At 45.2% G+C, this 20,580-nt stretch overlaps 1 protein-coding gene across 1 annotated transcript in view; it reads right to left on the bottom strand.

Annotated features, from left to right (window-relative positions):
• CRTC2 (CREB regulated transcription coactivator 2) overlaps positions 1-20,314 on the bottom strand; it is a 26,717-nt gene extending 6,403 nt beyond the window's left edge. The window contains exons 1-12 of the mRNA XM_067472301.1: positions 19,988-20,314; positions 16,674-16,778; positions 14,521-14,640; positions 14,290-14,351; positions 11,399-11,467; positions 11,109-11,215; positions 10,848-10,877; positions 8,932-9,017; positions 8,767-8,816; positions 6,979-7,241; positions 3,955-4,550; positions 577-927 (exon numbers count right to left, since the gene is read on the bottom strand). Of these exons, the coding sequence (XP_067328402.1) occupies positions 577-927; positions 3,955-4,550; positions 6,979-7,241; positions 8,767-8,816; positions 8,932-9,017; positions 10,848-10,877; positions 11,109-11,215; positions 11,399-11,467; positions 14,290-14,351; positions 14,521-14,640; positions 16,674-16,778; positions 19,988-20,209 (2,061 nt within the window). The 5' untranslated portion in view covers positions 20,210-20,314. The remainder of the gene's footprint in view (positions 1-576; positions 928-3,954; positions 4,551-6,978; positions 7,242-8,766; positions 8,817-8,931; positions 9,018-10,847; positions 10,878-11,108; positions 11,216-11,398; positions 11,468-14,289; positions 14,352-14,520; positions 14,641-16,673; positions 16,779-19,987) is intronic.
• Between the last annotated feature and the right edge of the window lie 266 nt (positions 20,315-20,580).

Genomic DNA, 20,580 nt, shown 5'->3' with positions numbered 1-20,580 from the left:
AATTGCCTTTTTATATGTTGTACACCGCCGTGAGTCGCCCTAGGGCTGAGAACGGCGGTCAACAAATGCAGCTAATAAATAAATAATAAATAAATATTATTATTATTATTATTATTATTATTACTATTACTATTATTATTATTATTATTATCAGCCACAGCATTCATTGGAAGGGACCATATTACCATTATTATTATAATTATTATAATTATTATTATTGTTGGCCAAAGCATTCATTGGAAGGGAACATATTAACATTATTATTATTATTATTATTATTATTATTATTGGCCAAAGCATTCATTGGAAGGGACTATATCATCATCATCATCATCATCATCATCATCATCATCATCATTATTATCATCATCGACCAAAGCATTCACTGGAAGAGACGATATTACCATTATTATTATTATTATTATTATTATTACTATTATTATTATTATTGGCCAAAGCATTCATTGGAGGAGAACATACTATTATTATTATTATTATTATTATTATTGACCAAGGCATTCATCGGAAGGGACCACATTACCATTATTACTATTATTATTATTATTAGTGACTCACATTTCCCAGTCCGAAGTCACCCAGCGGCTGGTTGAACTGGTGCTGGAACATGGAGTTGGGCTGGTAATGCATGGGGTAATTGCAGGGCGGTGGCTGGTGGTGCTGTTGTTGTTGTTGTTGTTGCATGTGGGGCTGGTGGTGGGCCATCTGGTGCTGCTGGTGCTGTTGTTGTTGCTGTTGCTGGTGCTGTTGTTGTTGCTGTTGCTGGCGCTGTTGTTGTTGTTGTTGTGAGGCCATGCCCTGGTGGAGGGGCTTGTGTCCCGGCTGGAGGAGCAGGCCCGAAGCCTGGCCGTAGGGGTAGGGGGGCAAGCGCTGGTCGGCCGGGAGCCTGCTGGTGTCCAAGGGCACCCCCTGCAAGAGGCACAACGAGGGGGGTCAGTCGGCAGAAGGGGCTAAGGATGATGGGCAGTGTAGTCGAGACCACGTAGCCTTGGACTCCGCATCCCAATGGGGACAGTGGAAGAAAGGAACAGAGAGGAAAAGGAAAAGCAGAGGACAGGAGGGACAAAGTTGCCCCATTTGCTTGACTGCTGTAGTACTGTAGGACTACACTGCCCATCATTGGCTGGGACTGATGGGAGTGGCAGTCCCGTCTTTGGCTTGGATCATAGAAAGAGATCTCAAAGGGCCTTGGGGAGCACCTAAGAGGTCTTGAAGGACTTTGGAGAGCCAAAGTTGGCCAAGGTCGGCCTCCAAGCATTTGCAGGACGGCAACTGAAAATGCCCATCATTGGCCAAGGGTGGGAGGAGCTCAGATCACGACTCAATCTCTCAATTGCATTGGTCAATGCCAAGGTAAGGTAGGACTGCAGCTGAAAACGCCCATCACTGGCTGGGGCCGATGGGCACTGGATCAATAAAGATCTTGGAGGACCTGGGAAAGCATCTCAGAGGCCTTGAAGGACACTGGTAAGCATCTCCAAAGGCTTGGGCCAATGGGAGCGACAGTCCAGTCTTTGGCTTGGATCATAAACAGAGGTCTTGAAGGACATTGGAAAGCATCTAAGGGGCCTTGAAGGACCTTGGAAGGCCTTAAAGCTGTCCTGATACCTGTCCATGCTAAGGTGACCCTGCTAAGACATTGAAGGACTGCAACCACCATCACCCACTGCTGTCTGGGGCTGATGGGAGCTTAGATGATAGAAAGAGATCTTGAAGGGCATTGGGAGCATCTAAAGGGCCTTGAAGGACCTTGGAAGGCCTTAAAGGTATCCTGATGTCCACCAGGCATTGAAGGACTGCAACGACCATCACCCACCGCTGCCTGGGGCTGATGGGAGTGGCTGTGCAGCCTTTAGCTAAGGCTGATGGGCACTCAGATCATAAAAATAGATCTTGAAGGACATTGGAAAGTACACAAGGGTCCTTGGAGGAGATTGGATGGCCTTTCCCAAGGCGTAAAGCTGTCCCGATTGTGGTCCCTGCTAAGATGACCATGCTAGGTCATTGAAGGACTGCAACCACCATCACCCACTGCTACCTGGGGCTGATGGGAGCTTAGATGATAGAAAGAGACCTTGAAGGACATTGGGAAGCATCTACAGGGCCTTGAAGGACCTTGGAAGGCCTTAAAGCTGTCCTGATACCTGTCCATGCTAAGGTGACCATGCTAAGACATTGAAGAACATCAACCACCATCACCCACCGCTGCCCGGGGCTGTTGGGAGCTTAGATGATAGAAAGAGACCTTGAAGGACATTGGGAAGCATCTAAGGGGCCTTGAAGGACCTTGGAAGGTCTTAAAGCTATCCTGATGTCCACCAGGCATTGAAGGACTGCAACCACCATCACCCACCGCTGTCTGGGGCTGATGGGAGTGGCTGTCCAGACTTTAGCTAAGGCTGATGGGCACTCATATCATAAAAAGAGATCTTGAAGGACATTGGAAAGTACACAAGGGTCCTTGAATGACTTTGGACCGCCTTTCCCGTGCTAAGGTGACCATGCTAACTCATTGAAGGACTGCAACCACCATCACCCACTGCTGCCTGGGGCTGATGGGAGCAGCAGTCCGGACATTGGTTGAAGTCAATGGGAGCTTGGATCATAGAAAGAGATCTTGAAGGACATTGGAAATTATATTATGGGGCCTTGAAGGTCCCTGGAAGGCCTTAAATCTGTCCTGATGCTAGTCCAAGCTAAGGTGACCCTCCAGGCATTGAAGCACCTCAATCACCATCACCCACCGCTGCCTGGGGCTGATGGGAGCGGCAGTCCGGACATTGGCTGAAGCCAATGGGAGTTTGGATCATAAACAGAGGTCTTGAAGGGCATTGGGAGCATCTAAGGGGCCTTGAAGGACCTCGGAAGGTCTTAAAGCTATCCTGATGTTCACCAGGCATTGAAGGACTGCAACAACCATCACCCAATGCTGCCTGGGGCTGATGGGAGTGGCAGTCCAGCCTTTAGCTAAGGCTGATGGGCACTCAGATCATAAAAAGAGATCTTGAAGGACATTGCAAAGCATCGAAGGAGCCTTGAAAGACTTTGGATGGCCTTTCCCAAGGCGTAAAGCTGTCCATATGGTGGTCCATGCTAAGGTGACCACGCTAAGTCATTGGAGGACTGCAACCACCATCACCCACTGCTACCTGGGGCTGATGGGAGCTTAGATGATAGAAAGAGATCTTGAAGGGCATTGGGAGCATCTAATGGGCCTTGAAGGACCTTGGAAGGTCATAAATCTGTCCTGATGCCAGTCCATGCTAAGGTGACCATGCTAAGGCATTGAAGGTCCTCAACCACCATCACCCACCGCTGCCTGGGGCTGATGGGAGTGGCAGTCCAGCCTTTAGCTAAGGCTGATGGGCACTCAGATCATAAAAAGAGATCTTGAAGGACATTGGAAAGTACACAAGGGTCCTTGAAGGACCTTGGATGGCCTTTCCCATGCTAAGGTGACCATGCTAACTCATTGAAGGACTGCAACCACCATCACCCACCGCTGCCTGAGGCTGTTGGGAGCTTAGATGATAGAAAGAGACCTTGAAGGACACTGGGAAGCATCTAAGGGGCCTTGGAGGACCTTGGAAGGTCTTAAAGCAGTCCAGATGCCGGTCCATGCTAAGGTGACCCTCCAGGCATTGAAGGACCTCAACCACCATCACCCACCGCTATCTGGGGCTGATGGGAGTGGCAGTCCGGACATTGGTTGAAGCCAATGGGAGCTTGGATCATAAACAGAGATCTTGAAGGACATTGAGAAGCATCTAAGTGGCCTTGAAGGACATTGGGAGTCTGGTCTGTTGAGATCCTGGCCCGAGTTGAAATGAGATGGAAAACCAGAAGGAAAGAGAGAAAAGAGCGGGAGAGAGAGAGAAGGGTCCCGGTTGGAGGGGTCTGCCTTGGGGTCTGCCCCTCCCTCTGCCTCTTGCGTACCTGCGTGATGGAGGAGAGTGTGGGAGACATGGTGGGCGAGAACTGTTTTTGGTGCTGCGGCGGCTGCGGCTGCGGCTGCGGCGGCTGCCTCCTGGCGTCTGCGCTCAGAGGGAGGGTCAGGGGGCTGAGCGGCGGGTGGGGGCCCCGGCGGCGCGGGGAGGAAGCGCAAGAGGAAGCGGAAGTGGAAGAGGAAGCGTTGGGGTCCGGGCCGGGGTGGGGCAGCGGGGGCAAGGGGTTGCTGCCGAGCGAAGAGGAAGAAGAGGGGAGCGAGGGGTTGCTGAGGGAGGAAGAGAGCGAGGGGTTGCTGAGGGAGGAGGAGGAGAAGGACTGGCTGCTGAGGGAAGAGGGCAGCGAGGAGGAGGCCGAGGAGGAAGAGGAGGAGGAAGAGCAGCCCCCGCTGGGCGAGGAGCGCAAGGAGGGGTTGCTCAGGGAGCCCTGCAGCGAGGAGGACGAGGAGGAGGAAGAGGGGCCCAGGGAAGGGCCCCCCGCGGAGGCAGAGGCGGAAGAGGCAGAGGTGGGGGGCCGCAGGGGCCGGCCCAGCAGGGAGGACTGCAGGCAGGGGTTGCTCAGGGAGCCGCCCAGGGCCGGGCACAGGCCTGCGGGGGGAGGAGGGGGGGAGGGGGGGGGAGAGAAAATAACATGGAAACGTAAATAACAACACAAAAGAGGAGGACCACGATGGACAACCATGGAGCGTAAACACCCCCCCTCCTGATGATGGTTTGAAAAGGTCTGAGGAGGGAGACTGGGTGGCCTTTGGGGGTCCCTTCTTATTCTACAGATCTAGGATCTATCTTGAAGGGCATTGGGAGCATCTAAGGAGCCTTGAAGGACCTTGGAAGGTCAGAAATCTGGGATTGGACTTGATGGGGGTCTCAATTCTATGGTTCTTCTATCTATCATCTATCTATCTATCTATCTATCTATCTATCTATCTATCTATCCATCCACCCACCCACCCACCCACCCCTCTATCCATCCACCCATCCATCCCTCTATCTGCCCATCCCTCCATCCATCTATCCATCCATCCATCCCTCCCTCCCTCTGCCCGCCCATCCATCCATCCCTCTATCTCCCATCCATCCCTCCATTCATCTGCCCATCCATCCATCCCTCTATCTGCCCATCCATCCATCTGCCCATCCATCTATCCCTCTATCTGCCCATCCATCCATCCAACCATCCCTCCCTCTATCTGCCCATCCATCCATCCCTCTATCTGCCCGTCCATCTATCCATTCAACCATCCATCCATCCATCCCTCTATCTGCCCATCCAACCATCCCTCCCTCTATCTGCCCATCCATCCATCCCTCTATCTGCCCGTCCATCTATCCATTCAACCATCCATCCATCCATCCCTCTATCTGCCCATCCATCCATCCCTCTATCTGCCCGTCCATCTATCCATTCAACCATCCATCCATCCCTCCCTCTATCCGCCCGTCCATCCATCCCTCTATCTCCCATCCATCCATCCCTCTATCTCCCATCCATCCCTCCATTCATCTGCCCATCCATCCATCCCTCTATCTGCCCATCCATCCATCTGCCCATCCATCTATCCCTCCCTCCCTCTCTCTATCTGCCCATCCATCCATCCAACCATCCCTCCCTCTATCTGCCCATCCATCCATCCCTCTATCTGCCCGTCCATCTATCCATTCAACCATCCATCCATCCATCCCTCTATCTGCCCGTCCATCTATCCATTCAACCATCCATCCATCCATCCATCCCTCTATCTGCCCATCCATCCATCCAACCATCCCTCCCTCTATCCGCCAGTCCATCCATCCCTCTATCTGCCCATCCACCCATCCATCCATCCATCGATCCATTCTTCTATCTGCCCATCCATCCATCCAATCCATCTGCCCATCCCTCCCTCCCTCCCTCCCTCCCTCCCTCCCTCCATCTGCCCATCCATCCATCCATCTGCCCATCCATCCATCCATTTGCCCATCCATCCATCCCTCTATCTGCCCATCCATCCATCCCTCTATCTGCCCATCCACCCATCCATCTATCTGCCCATCCATCCATCTGCCCATCCATCTATCCATCCATCCATCCCTGTATCTGCCCATCCATCTGCCCATCCACCCACCCACCCCTCCATCCGCCTGCCTCCTTGCCTGCCTATCCATCCATCCATCCATCCATCCATCCATCTATCTTTTTAGCTAGTTAGCTACCAAGCTATCTTTCCACCCATCCACTATCTATCTAATCAATCCAGAGATTGGTCTGGTTGGCCTTTGGGGAGTCCCTTCCAATTCTACAGTTCTATTAGAGATCTGTTTATTTATCTATCTAGGGATTAGAACTGGGTGGCCTTTGGGGGTCCCAATTCTAAGGTTCTGTGATTCATCCATCCATCTATTTATTTATCTACCTACCTAGCTATGGGTTGGGCTGGATGTCCCTGGGGGTCTCTTCCCTTCTAACTAGGATTCTACCTACCTACCGAGCTATCTATGGATGGGACTGGATGACCTTTGGGGGGTCCCTTCCATTTCTCATGTTCTCTGATCCTATTATCTACCAATCTATCTATTATGGCAGGAGGGGGTTGGACTGGATGGCCTTCTTTGGGGCCCCCTCAAACTCGTAGGGCAGCCGGATCCGTGCCTTCCTTGCAGTAGAGGGTCCACTCCTCAACCCCTCCCCCCTCCGAAGCGGTAGGAATTGCAGCGGTAGAAGAATCCATCATCCACATCATCATAACAATAAGACCCAGACATTTCCTGAGTTGGAGAATGGCTCGTTGTGCCAAGTGATGCACGGCTCTTAGCATCCCCGTCCCCCAAACCCTCCCCTCCCTCCCACCTCATCTATAGCTGTTCAGCAGGGGAACTCTCTGCCTCAGAGTCCAGCAGAAGCTCCTTCTTTGGAGGCTTCGCAACAGAGGCTGGGTGGCCATCTCACACCAACACCCTCTATCCACCTGCAACTGGACCGGTCACCTATCCCCGGCCTATTCCTCCCCGCCCGCTGCAACCCGGTGCGCCGGCTGACCTGGGGGGTCGTACGGGGGTCCGAGGCCCATCCCTCCGCCGCCGCCGCCTCCTCCGCTGATGCCCAGGTTGGTCAAGGTGCTGGCCAGGTTGCCGGTGCTGCTGCCTCCGCTGAGGCTGGGGAAGGGCGGCTCCTCGGGGTCCAGGGCGGTGGGCAGCGGGGACGGGAAGTGCAGGTTGGTCAGGTCCGGCAGGGAGCCCCCCGTGTTCAGCGGGGACGGGAGCAGCGGCAGCGGGGCTGGCTGGTCAGGCGACGGGAAGATGCTGCCAGACACACGGACACACACACACAGGCAGAGAGGACGCAGCGAGGGTCAACACACGCCCCTTCGCCTTCCCTCCATTATTATTATTATTATTATTATTATTATTATTGAGGGTGGATGGCCATCTACTGGGGCTGCTTTGATTGTGCTTGTGCTGCATCAGAAGGTCCTTGGACTTGATGGTCTTTTGAGGTCCCTTCCAACCTTAATATTATTATTATTAATAATAATAATAATAAGGTTGGATGGCCATCTGTCAGGGGTGCTTTGATTGTGCATGTGCTGCATCAAGGCAGAAGGTCCTTGGACTTGATGGTCATTACAGGTCCCTTCCATTATTATTATTATTATTAAATGTTTTATATTATTATTATTATTATTATTATTAAGGCTGGATGGTGATCTGTCAGGGGTGCTTAGATTGTGCTTGTGCTGCATCAAGGCAGAAGGTCCTTGGACTTGATGGTCTTTAGAGGTCCCTTCCAACTCTATTATTATTATTATTATTATTATTATTATTGAGGGTGGATGGCCATCTGTCAGGGGTGCTTAGATTGTGCTTGTGCTGCATCAAGGCAGAAGGTCATTGGACAAGATTGTCATTAGAGGTCCCTTCCAACTCTTATTATTATTATTATTATTATTATTATTATTATTATTATTAAGGCTAGATGGCCATTGGAGGTCTCTTTCCAACTCTACTATTATTAATATTATTATTATTATTATTATTGAGGATGGGTGGCCATCTGTCAGGGGCGCTTTGATTGTGCTTTTGCTGCATGATGGCAGAAGGTCGTTGTGCTTGATGTCATTAGAGGTCCCTTCCAACTCTATTATTATTCTTATTGACACAAAAGCACAGTATGTCACGGCAAACGAGATCTATATGTTCGATTTCGTATCACAAAATCACAAGTCAAACACTTCCCAAGCGCCTAGGACTGTGCGATGTATATTATTATATTAATATTATTAATATTAATATAATACAATTAATTAATAAAATATTATTAATATGATTTATTATTATTATTTTTATTATTTTTATTATTATTGAGGATAGATGGCCATCTGTCAGGGGTGCTTTGATTGTGCTTGTGCTGCATGAAGGCAGAAGGTCCTTGGACATGATGGTCTTTAGAGGTCCCTTCCAACTCTATTATTATTATTATTATTATTATTATTATTATTATTATTCAGGCTGGATGGCCATCTGTCAGGGGTGCTTTGATTGTGCTTGTGCTGCATCAAGGCAGAAGGTCCTTGGACTCAATGGTCATTAGAGGTTCCTTCCAACACTACTATCATCACCATTATTATTATTATTATTATTATTAATATTATGGCTGGATGGCCATCTGTCAGGGGTGCTTTGATTGTGCTTTCCCTGCAGGAAGGCAGAATGAAGGGGGTTGGACTAGATGGCCTTTGGAGGTCCCTTCCCACTCAAGGATCCTACGAACGGAGCCTTAGTTGACCATATAATAATAATAATACTACTACTAATTCTGGGTACTCACTGTATGCCGGGCACCTCGCAGGACCTCGGGCGAGCGGAAGACGAGGAGAGCTGGGGAGAGGGGAGAAGGGAGGGGTGAGCGGGGGGCGCCAAGAGACCCCCCTCCCAAGCCGGCCCCCGGGCCCCGCCCTCTTCCCTCCCCTCCCCAGGTGAGTTGTGGTCCTACCTTTTTGGTGTCCCAGGGCTTGAGGAGCTGCTTGCCTCCTTCGTCCAGGAAGCTCTCCTCGATGGAAGGCACTTGGAAAAGAAACACTGCGGAGAAGAGAGAGAGAGAGAGAGAGAGAGAGAGAGGAGGACGGGGGTCAGGGCACGCAAAGGGGGGGGGGGAAGCCTCCAGGGTGGGGTCATTTGGGGGGGGGGAGAAAGAGGGGGAAGGGAGGAAGAGAAGAAAGGAAGGTATGAAGAGAAGAGGGAGGAAAGAAGGGAGAAAGAGAAGGAGGGAGGAAGCAGGAGAAGAGGAAGAGAAGAAGTAAGAGAGGAAAGAAGAGAAGAGGGAAGGAAGGAATAGAGGAAAGAAGGGAGGGAGAGAAGGAGAGAGGGAGGAAGAGAAGAAGGAAGGAAAGAAGAGAGGAATAGAGGAAAGAAGAGAGGGAAGGAGGAAGAGAAGGAGAGAAGGAGGGAGGAAAGAAGGAAAAGAAGAAGGGAGGAAGAGGGAAAGGAATATAAGAAGGAAGGGAGGAAAAAAAGGAAAGACAATAGGGAGAGAGGGAGAGAAGGAGCGAGGAAGAAAGGAAGAGAAGAATTGAGGGAGGAAGAGAGGAATGGAGGAAGAGAGGAAGGGAGGAAGAGAGGGAGGAAGGGAGGGAGGAAGAAAGGAAGAAAAGAAAGGAGAAAGAGGAAAGAAGAGAGGGAGGGAGGGAGGGAGGGAGGAAGAAAGGAAGAGAAGAAGGAAGAGAGGAAGGAAGGAAGGAAGGAAGGAAGGAAGAAGGGATGAAGAGAGGAAAGAAGGAAGAGAAGAAAGAAGGAAGGAAGAGATGAAAGAAGGGAGGAAGAGAGGGAGGAATAGAAGAAGGAACGGAGGAAGGAAGGAAGAGAAGAAGGGATGAAGAGAGGAAAGAAGGGAGGAAGAGAGGGAGGAAGGGAATAAAGAAGGGAGGAAGAGAGGGAGGAATGGATGAAGGAAGGGAGGGAGGAAGGAACTAAGAGAAGAAGGGGTGAAGAGAGAGAGGAAGAAAGGAAGAGAAGAAGGAAGGGAGGAAGAGAGGAATAAAAGAAGGGAGAAAGGAAGAGAAGAAGGGAGGGAGGAAGAAAGGAAGGAAGAGAGGGAGAGAAGGAGGAAGGAAGAGTAGAAGGAAGAGAGGAATTGAGGGAGGAAGACAGGAAAGGAGGAAGGGAGGAAGAGAAGGAGGGAGGGAGGGAGTAAGGGAGGGAGGAAGGAACTAAGAGAAGAAGGGGTGAAGAGAGAGAGGAAGAAAGGAAGAGAAGAAGGAAGGGAGGAAGAGAGGAATAAAAGAAGGGAGAAAGGAAGAGAAGAAGGGAGGGAGGAAGAAAGGAAGGAAGAGAGGGAGAGAAGGAGGAAGGAAGAGTAGAAGGAAGAGAGGAATTGAGGGAGGAAGACAGGAAAGGAGGAAGGGAGGAAGAGAAGGAGGGAGGGAGGGAGTAAGGGAGGGAGGAAGGAACTAAGAGAAGAAGGGGTGAAGAGAGAGAGGAAGAAAGGAAGAGAAGAAGGAAGGGAGGAAGAGAGGAATAAAAGAAGGGAGAAAGGAAGAGAAGAAGGGAGGGAGGAAGAAAGGAAGGAAGAGAGGGAGAGAAGGAGGAAGGAAGAGTAGAAGGAAGAGAGGAATTGAGGGAGGAAGACAGGAAAGGAGGAAGGGAGGAAGAGAAGGAGGGAGGGAGGGAGTAAGGAAGAGAAGGGAGGAAGGGAGTGAGGGAGGAAGGAAGAGTGAGGGAGGAATAAGAGAAGAAGGGATGAAGGGAGGAAAGAAGGGAGGAAGAGAGGGAGGAATGGAGGAAGAGAAGAAAGAAGGAAGGGAGGCAGGAAGAAAGGAAGAAAAGAAAGAAGGGAGGAAGAGAGGAAAGAAGAGAGGAAGGGTGGGAGGAAGGAAGGAAGGAGGCCGATGCCAAAGCAAGATGCCAAGTTACCTTTGCTGTCCATGTCGTTCTCCAGGTAACCTAAAAAAGAAAAGAGAATTAAAAAAGAAGGATCATGGTTGGGGAGAGGCGTCTAGAAAAAACACTCACAGTGCCAATTTGGGGCCTCTGGGTGTTTTGGACTCCAACCCCCCCCCCCCCCCCAATTCCTGGAGGACCCAAGTGGACCCCGGCCTGATACTAACCCAGAGCCAAGTCACCAGGGCCCCACTTCCTCCCCACTGAAGGGGTCGTGGGGCAGTTGTCACTCACCTGCCTTGCGGTTGGGCAGCGGGGGCCCCCCCTGGGAGGTGGCCAGGTAGGGGTCCTGCGGGTTGGGGTTCATGACGCTCGTGTGCAGGGCCGAGTCCGAGTTGGTTCTGGTTGGGGGGCAAAATGGGGAGGGAGAGAGAGAAGAGAGGGCACGTTTCCCACAAAGAAGACCCCCAACCCCTTGGCCACGGAATAATGCCCCAAACGCCAAGGGAAGGAAGGAAGGAAGGAAGGAAGGAAGGAAGGAAGGAAGGAAGGAAGGAAGGAAGGGGAGTGTCCCTTGTCCTCACCTGTTGAGCGCTGATGGCAGGCGGAAGAGGTGTCCCTTCTCGGCAGGGAAGCTGCCCCACGGCCCAGCCCTGGACACAAGGCACCAAAGGGGAAAGGTCACTTGATAATCATCATAAAATTAATAATAAAAGATATGATTTTTTGGGAATTTCATTTTATTAATATAAAAAGACCTATTTTATTATTGATAATAAAAAAACACTATTTTTGAATCCCATTATATTATTTTATTCATTTCATTAATATTAAAAATTAGATTTCTATTTGATTCTATTAAGTATTATTTGGTTATTCATAATAAATCGTTAATAGTTGGAGGGGGTTAATAATAAAAAATAGTATTTAATTTATTGCATTCTATTCATAATAAAAATACTATTTGTGGGACTTTGTATTATTAATAATAAAAACACTATTTTTGAATCCCATTTTATTATTTTATTAATTTTATTAATATTAAAAATAGGATTTCTATTTCATTCATGAATTATTATCAATTATTTTATTAATAATAATAATAATAATATTTGGAGGGGATTAGTAATATAAAATAATATTTAATTTATTACCTTTTTTCATAATAAAAATACTATTTGTGGGACTTTATTTTTTTTTAATCCCATTTCATTATTTCATTTTCATTAATATTTAAAATAGGATTTCTATTTCATTTTGTTAATTATTATTAATTATTTTATTATTAATCATTATGTTATTATTAATAATAAAACATTATTTGGAGGGGATTAGTAATAAAAATAATATGTTATTTATTTCGTTCTATTCATAATAAAAATACTATTTGGGGGGACTTTATTTTATTTATAATAAAAAACACTATTTCTGAATATCATTTTATTATTTTATAAATTTCAGTAACATTAAAATAGAATTTCTATTTTATGCATTATTATGAATTATTTTATTACTAATAATAAAAATATTATTTGGAGGAGATTGGTAATAAAAGTAATATGTTATTTATTTCATTCTACTCATAATAAAATACTATTTGGGGGACTTTATTTTATTAATAATAAAAACACTATTTTTGAATCCCATTTTATTAGTTTATTAATTTTATTAATATTAAACATGGGATTTCTATTTCATTTTATGAATTATTATTATTTCACTATTAATAATAAAAATATTATTTGGAGGGGATTAGTAATAAAAATAATATGTTATTTACTTCATTCTATTCAAAATAAAAATACTATTTGGGGGACTTTATTTTATTAATAATAAAAAACACTATTTTGGAATCCTATTTTATTATTTTATTAATTTCATTAATATTAAAAATGGGATTTCTATTTTATTTTATTTATTATTATTGTTTTATTATTAATCATTATTTTATTATTAATAATAAAACATTATTTGGAGGGGATGAATAATAATAATAATGTTATTTATTTCATTCTATTCATGTACTATTAAAATACTATTTGGGGGACTTTATTTATTATGACTAATAATAATAATTTTAAAATAATAATATATATATTTTTGAAATATTCCAGCGTGTTGGGGATGGCTAATAAAAATAATACTTTATTTATTTCATTCTATTCAAAATAAAAACACTATTTGGGGGACTTTATTTATTGTGATTAATAATAATAATTTTTAAAATAATAATATGTATATTTTTGAAATATTCCATCATGTTCGGGATGAGTAATAAAAATGTTATTTATTTCATGCTATTCATATACTATTAAAATACTATTTGGGGGACTTTATTTATTATGATTAATAGTAATAATTTTAAAATAATAATATATATATTTTTGAAATATTCCAGCGTGTTGAGGATGAGTAATAAAAATATGTTATTTATTTCATTCTATTCATAATAAAAACACTATTTGGGGGGACTATTTATTATTATTATTAATAATAATAATTTCAAAAATAATAATATATGTATTTTTGAAATATTCCAGCGTGTTGAGGATGAGTAATAAAAATAATATGTTATTTATTTCATTCTATTCATAATAACAACACTATTTGGGGGGACTTTATTTATTATCATTATTAATAATAATAATTTCAAAAATAATAATATATGTATTTTTGAAATATTCCAGCGTGTTGAGGATGAGTAATAAAAATAATATGTTATTTATTTCATTCTATTCATAATAACAACACTATTTGGGGGGACTTTATTTATTATTATTAATAATAATAATAATTTCAAAAATAATAATATATGTATTTTTGAAATATTCCAGCGTGTTGAGGATGAGTAATAAAAATAATATGTTATTTATTTCATTCTATTCATAATAACAACACTATTTGGGGGGACTTTATTTATTATTATTAATAATAATAATAATTTCAAAAATAATAATATATGTATTTTTGAAATATTCCAGCGTGTTGAGGATGAGTAATAAAAATAATATGTTATTTATTTCATTCTATTCATAATAACAACACTATTTGGGGGGACTTTATTTATTATTATTAATAATAATAATAATTTCAAAAATAATAATATATGTATTTTTGAAATATTCCAGCGTGTTGGGGATGAGTAATAAAAATAATTATTTATTTCATTCTATTCAAAATAAAAACATTATTTGGGGGACTTTATTTATTATGATTAATAGTAATAATTTTAAAATAATAATATATATATATTTGAAATATTCCAGCGTGTTGTGGATGAGTAATAAAAATAATATGTTATTTATTTCACTCTATTCAAAATAAAAATATTCTTTGGGGGACTTTATTTATTAATAATAATAATAATAATAATTTTAAAGTAACAATATAATTTTTTGGAAATATTCCAGCGTGTTTTTGAAGGTCAAATGCAAGCGAACGACTAAGCAAAATCCCCGTGTTTTGGTTTGTGTACCTCCTCCAGGTGGGCTCTGTGGGGGGCGAGAGATAGGCAGGGCTGTAGGGAGAGCTGTCGATGTGAGCAAAGGGTTAAGGAAGACGTAGTTTGGAGGGGGCAAGCGGACCTCCTCCTCCTCCTCCTCCGCAGATGGGTTTCTGCTAATGCGCTTTAATCCCCGGAGCAAATGAGGGATGGAGGAGAGAGCGAGCAAGCGAGGGGGGGGGAGCGCAAAGGGGCAAAGGATATCTGGCGCATGTAGCGGCGCAGCGGGGACATCATGCGCCGGGGGTCACGCTGGACCTGCTTGACCAGGCGATGGTGCCGGGCGCCCCCACGCATGGGGTCCAAGGGCGAGTGCAGGGGGCTCTGCCAAGAAGAAGAGACACACAGAGAGAAGGGGGGGGGTCAAACGTCAAGAGTGATTCCCGGGGAGGGGGGTTGAGAGTGAGACCCCCCCCCCCAAAAGCACCCAGTAGGTCCACAGACACACTCCCAGGTTCAAACCACACTTCCTGAATCCCTTCCCTCTCTCTTTCCTGCCTTTCTTTCTTTCCTTTCTCACTCCTTTCCTCCTCTCTCTTTCTTTTCCCATTCATCCACTCCTCCATCCCTCTCTTTTGCCTGCCTTTCTTCCCTTCTCCTTCCTTTTCTCCCTTTTCTCCTTCTTCCTCCCTTGCTTCCTTTTCTCCTTCTTCCTTCTCTCCTTCTCTTTCCCTCCTTCCTTCTTCCTCCCTTGCTTCCTTCTCTCCCTTTTCTTCGTTATCTCTTTCTTCCCTTCCTTCCTTCTCTCCTTCTGTCTTTCCCTCCTTCCTTCTCTCCCTTTTCTTCGTTCTCTCCTTCCTTTTTGCTTCCTTCTCCCCTTCTTCCCTTTCTTCTCTCCCTTTTCTTCGTTCTCTCCTTCCTTTCTTGCTTCCTTCTGTCTTTCCCACCTTCTTTCTTTCTCCCTTGCTTCCTTTCCTTTTTTCCCTCCCCCCTCCCTCCTCTCCCTTTTCTTCGTTCTCTCCTTTTTTCCTTCCTTTCTTGCTTCCTTCTCCCCTTGCTTCCTTCCCTCATTCTGTCTTTCCCACCTTCCTTTTCTCCCTCCTTCCTTCCTCCCTTGCTTCATTCTCTCCTTCCTTTTCTTCCTTCCTCTCTTGCTCCCTTGTCTTCCTTCTGTCTTTCCCTCCTTCCTCTCTTGCTTCCTTCTCTCCCTTTCCTTCCTTTCTTGCTTCCTTCCCTCCTTCTGTCTTTCCTTCCTTCCTCCCTTCCTTCTCTCCCTACTTTTCTTCGTTCTCTCCTTCCTTTCTTGCTTCCTTCCCTCCTTCTGTCTTTCCCACCTTCTTTCTTCCTCCCTTGCTTCCTTCTCTCCTTTTTCCCTCCTTCCTTCTTCCTCCCTCCCTCCTCTCCCTTCTTTTCTTCGTTCTCTCTTTCTTTTCTTGCTTCCTTCCCTCTTTGTCTTTCCCACCTTCCTTTTCTTCCTCCTTCCTTCTCTCCTCCCTCCCTCGCTTCCTTCTCTCCTTCCTCCCTTGATTCCTTATCTTTCTTCTGTCTTTCCCTCCTTCCTTCTTCCTCCCTTGCTTCCTTCTCTCCCTTTCCTTCCCTTCTTGCTTCCTTTTCTCCTCCCCTTGTTTCCTTCCCTCCTTCTGTCTTTCCCACCTTCTTCCTTCCTCCCTTGCTTCCTTCTCTCCTTTTTCCCCTCCTTCCTTCTTCCTCCCTCCCTCCACTCCCTTCTTTTCTTCGTTCTCTCTTTCTTTTCTTGCTTCCTTCCCTCTTTCTGTCTTTCCCACCTTCCTTTTCTCCCTCCTTCCTTCTCTCCTCCCTCCCTCCCTCGCTTCCTTCTCTCCTTCCTCCCTTGATTCCTTATCTTTCTTCTGTCTTTCCCTCCTTCCTTCTTCCTCCCTTGCTTCCATCCCTCCCTCCCTTTTCTTCCTCCCTTGCTTCCTTTTCTCCCTTCCCTTCCCTTCTTGCTTCCTTTTCTCCTCCCCTTGTTTCCTTCGCTCCTTCTGTCTTTCCCCTTCTTTCTTCCTCCCTTGCTTCTGTCTCTCCTTCTTTCCCTCCTTCTTTCTTCCTCCCTCCTTTCCTTCTCTTTTCTTCGTTCTCTCCTTCCTTTGCTTCCTTTTCTCCTGCCCTTGTTTCCTTCCCTCCTTCTGTCTTTCCAACCTTCCTTCTTCCTTCCTCCCTTCCTTCTTGCCCTTCTTTTTTTCCTTCTCTCCTTATAGATATAGATATACACCGCAACTATCATTATTAGAATAGAATATATATATATAATTTATTACCACGATTACATTTCTTGATGCCCCGCTTCATCTTTCCCGCAGGAGACTCAACAGTGTCTTGACATACAAGCATCACCATACCATTCAAAACAGACCCATGTGTCCCTGGGAATTGTAGTTCCACGGGGTCCGCGGCCTTACCTGGAACTCGGGGGCGCCGCTCCCGATCTGGTTGACGTTGGGCAGGGATCCCCCGTAGCAGTAGGGCCCGCGGCCGTGGGCCAAGCGCAGCTTCTGGGCCTGCAACTGGACACAGAAAGGGTCCATAGCGGTCAACAGGGGTCAAGGGTCAGCCAAGGAGGAGCCTGCCCCACCCCACGTGAGCCAGGCCTCCTCCACAAGTCTTTGGGGGTCTCTCATTATTGTTGTTGTTGTTAAATAAACGAAGTAATCAATCCCAGCCTGACTTAAGGATCCCTTTGCTATTTATTATGATATTATTATAGCCACATTATTAGTATACAATTACTATTTATATAATTAAACTATTTAATGCTGTTTCTTATAATATTATTATAACCACATTATTTGTATATTATTATTATTACTATTTATATTATTAAATAAACTATTTAATGCTATGTATTATAAGAACCACATTATCATCATATTTGTATATTATTATTATTATTATTATTAATACTATTAAATAAACTATTCAATCCCAGCCTGCCTTAAGGACCCCTTTGCTATTTATTATTATATTATAATTATCCACATTATTTGTATATTATTATTTATATAATTAAATAAACTATTTAATGCTATTTATTATAAGAACCACATTATCATCATATTTGTATCTTATTATTATTATTATTAATAATAATAATACTATTAAATAAACAATGTAATCAAACCCGGCCTGCCTTAAGGACCCCTTTGCTACTTATTATTATATCATTATAACCACATTATTTATATATTATTATTATTACTATTTATATTATTAAACAAACTATTTATTATAATAACCACATTATCATCATAACTGTATCTTATTATTATTATTATTAGTATTAGTATTATTTAAACAATCTAATCAATCCCAACCTGCCTTAAGGATCCCTTTGCTATTTATTATTACATTATTATAACCTCATTATTAGCATATTATTATTATTTATATTATTAAATAAACTACACTAATTACTATAATAACCACATTATCATCATATTGTATCTTAATAATAATATAAATAATACTATTAAATAAAGAATCTAATCAATCCCGACCTGCCTTAAGGATTCCTTTGCTATTTATTATGATATTATTATAACCACATTATTCGTATATTAGTATTATTATTATTATTATTATTACTGTTTATATAATTAAATAAACTAATGCTATTTATTATAAGAACCACATTATCATCATATTTGTATATTAATATTAATAATAATACTATTAAATAAACAATGTAATCACACCCGGCCTGCCTTAAGGACCCCTTTGCTATTTATTATTATATTATTATAACCACATTATTTTTATATTATTATTATTATTATTACCGTCAGTGTTTATATTATTAAATAAAATATTTAATGCTATTTATTATAAGAACCACATTATCATCATCTTACTATTATTATTATTATTATTATTATTTATAATAATAATACTATTAAATAAACAGGCAGGAAACAACCAGGGCCAGCTAACACATCCCAACAAAGGCTTCCCCCTCCCAGGCAGGAAGCAGCCAGGCTTTGAAGCTGCAAGGCCATTCAATGCTAATCAAGATCAGAAGTAAATAAAGAACAACACTCAAAAAGCAGGGGAATTTCAGACAGGAAACAATCAGGGCCAGCTAACACCTCCAAACAAAGGATTCCCCCCAGGCTGGAAGTAGGCAGACTTTGAAGATGCAAGGCCATTCAACGCTAATCAAGATCAGAAGTAAATAAAGAGCAACAATCAGGGCCAGCTAACACCTCCAAACAAAGGATCCCCCCCCCAAGCAGGAAGCAGACAGGCTTTGAAGCTGCAAAGGTCATTCAATGCTAATCAAGACCAGAAGTGAATAAAGAACAACAATCAGGGCCAGCTAACACCTCCAAAGAAAGGATCCCCCCGCCCCCCGCCCAGCTAGGAAGCAGCGAGGCTTTGAAGCTGCCAGGCTTTAAAGCTCTGAGACCATTCAATGCTAATCAAGACCAGGAGTAAATAAAGAGCAACACTCAAAAAGCAAAAAAAGTAGGGGAATTCCAGGCAAGAAACAATCAGGGCCAGCTAACACCTCCAAACAAAGGATTCCCCCCAAGCAGGAAGCAGGCAGACTTTGAAGATGCAAGGCCATTCAATGCTAATCAAGACCAGAAGTAAATAAAGAGCAACAATCAGGGCCAGCTAACGCCTCCAAACAAAGGATGCCCCCCTCCCAGGCAGGAAGCAGCCAGACTTTGAAGCTGCAAAAGCCATTCAAAGCTAATCAAGACCAGAAGTAAATAAAGAGCAACACTAAAAATATATATATATAGCAGGGGAATTCCAGGCACAAAACAATCAGGGCCAGCTAACACATTCAAACAAAGGATTCCGCCTCCCTGGCAGTAAGCAGCCAGGCTTTGAAGGTGCAAGGCCGTTCAAATGTTTCCGGGCTGTCTGGCCTTGATTAGCATTGAATGGCCTTGCAGCTTCAAAGCCTGCTTGCTTCCTGCCTGGGGAAACCCTTTGTTGGGAGGTGTTAGCTGGCCCTGATTGTTTCCTGACTGGAATTCCCCCGCTTGTTTTTTGTTTTTTTTTTTAGTGTTGCTCTTTATTTACTTATTGAACGGCCTTGCAGCTTCAAAGCCTGGCTGCTTCCTGCCTGGGAGGGGAAATCCTTTGTTGGAAGGTGTTCGCTGGCCCTGATTGTTTCCTGCCTGGAATTCCCCTGCTTTTTTATTTTAGTGCTTCTGTTTATTTACTTATTGAATGGCCTTGCAGCTTCAAAGCCTGCCTGGGGAAACCCTTTATTGGGAGGTGTTAGCTGGCCCTGTTTTTCTTTTTAGTGTTGCTCTTTATTTACTTATTGGACGGCCTTGCAGCTTCAAAGCCTGCCTGCTTCCTGCCTGGGGAAACCCTTTGTTGGGAGGTGTTAGCTGGCCCGGCTTTTCTTTTTAGTGTTGCTCTTTATTTACTTACTGAACGGCCTTGCAGCTTCAAAGCCTGGCTGCTTCCTGCCTGGGCCGTGTTGACTCCTGCCTGCCTTGCGTGCTTATGGAGCGAAGCCCCCTTTCGGCCAGGCGCGGGAGGCGCACTCTCCTCTTTCCCATTCGCCGTGCGGACCAATCAGCGCCGGCCGGCCCGCTCCTTCCCGCCGCCCCATTGGCCGCCTCCAACCCGGATGTCCCCGCCCCCACTATATAAGGGCCCCTCACCGGAAGTGGGCCCCTCAGAGTGTTTTGGCGCCCGCGGGGTGCGGATGGGCGCCTTGGCTGAGGGAAGGGCCGGCCGGCTGTCTTACCCGTGTGGTGCCCAGCTCCATCATCACCTCCTCGAAGGCCGCCGTCTCCTCGGCCTGCCGCTGCTTCTGGAGCGCGATCTTCTCGCTGAACTTGCGAGGGTTCGACGACGAGGAGGAGGCCGCGTTGGCCGCCATGGAGCCCGAGGAGGACGGGGAAGGAGAAGGCGCCGAGGGAGAAGGAGACGCGGCAGCGGCGGACCCGGAGCCCCCCGCCGCCGCCATCTTGGTCCGCCTCAGAAAACACCCTCCCTCTCTCCTCAGCCTGACCAAGAGCCTCGCCGCGCGCGGGGCACGCCGGGAAAGCGAGTTCTTTTCCTCCGCTCCACAAAATGGCTGCGGGTAGCCAGGCGGAGCTTCAAAGGACTACCTCTCCCGGCGTGCACCGCGGCACGGCCAAGCCTGAGAGAGGCTATCTCTCGCGTGGCGCGCCGGGAAATGGAGTCCGCCCGCCGCTGTGAGGCAATGGGCGGCCCATCCTCGGGGACTACGACTCCCGTCTTTCCCCGCGCGGCCTTTCTGGCCAAGGCTAGGCTTCCTCTTTCGAAAGCCAGTGGCGCATGTCTTAATAGGAGGGAGGCAAGGGAGGGAGGGGC

Source organism: Anolis sagrei, chromosome 12 (genome assembly GCF_037176765.1).
Source record: "Anolis sagrei isolate rAnoSag1 chromosome 12, rAnoSag1.mat, whole genome shotgun sequence".
NCBI lineage: Eukaryota > Metazoa > Chordata > Lepidosauria > Squamata > Dactyloidae > Anolis > Anolis sagrei.
Note: the sequence above shows the minus strand (reverse complement) of the source record. Positions and strands in the feature narration are given on the sequence as shown.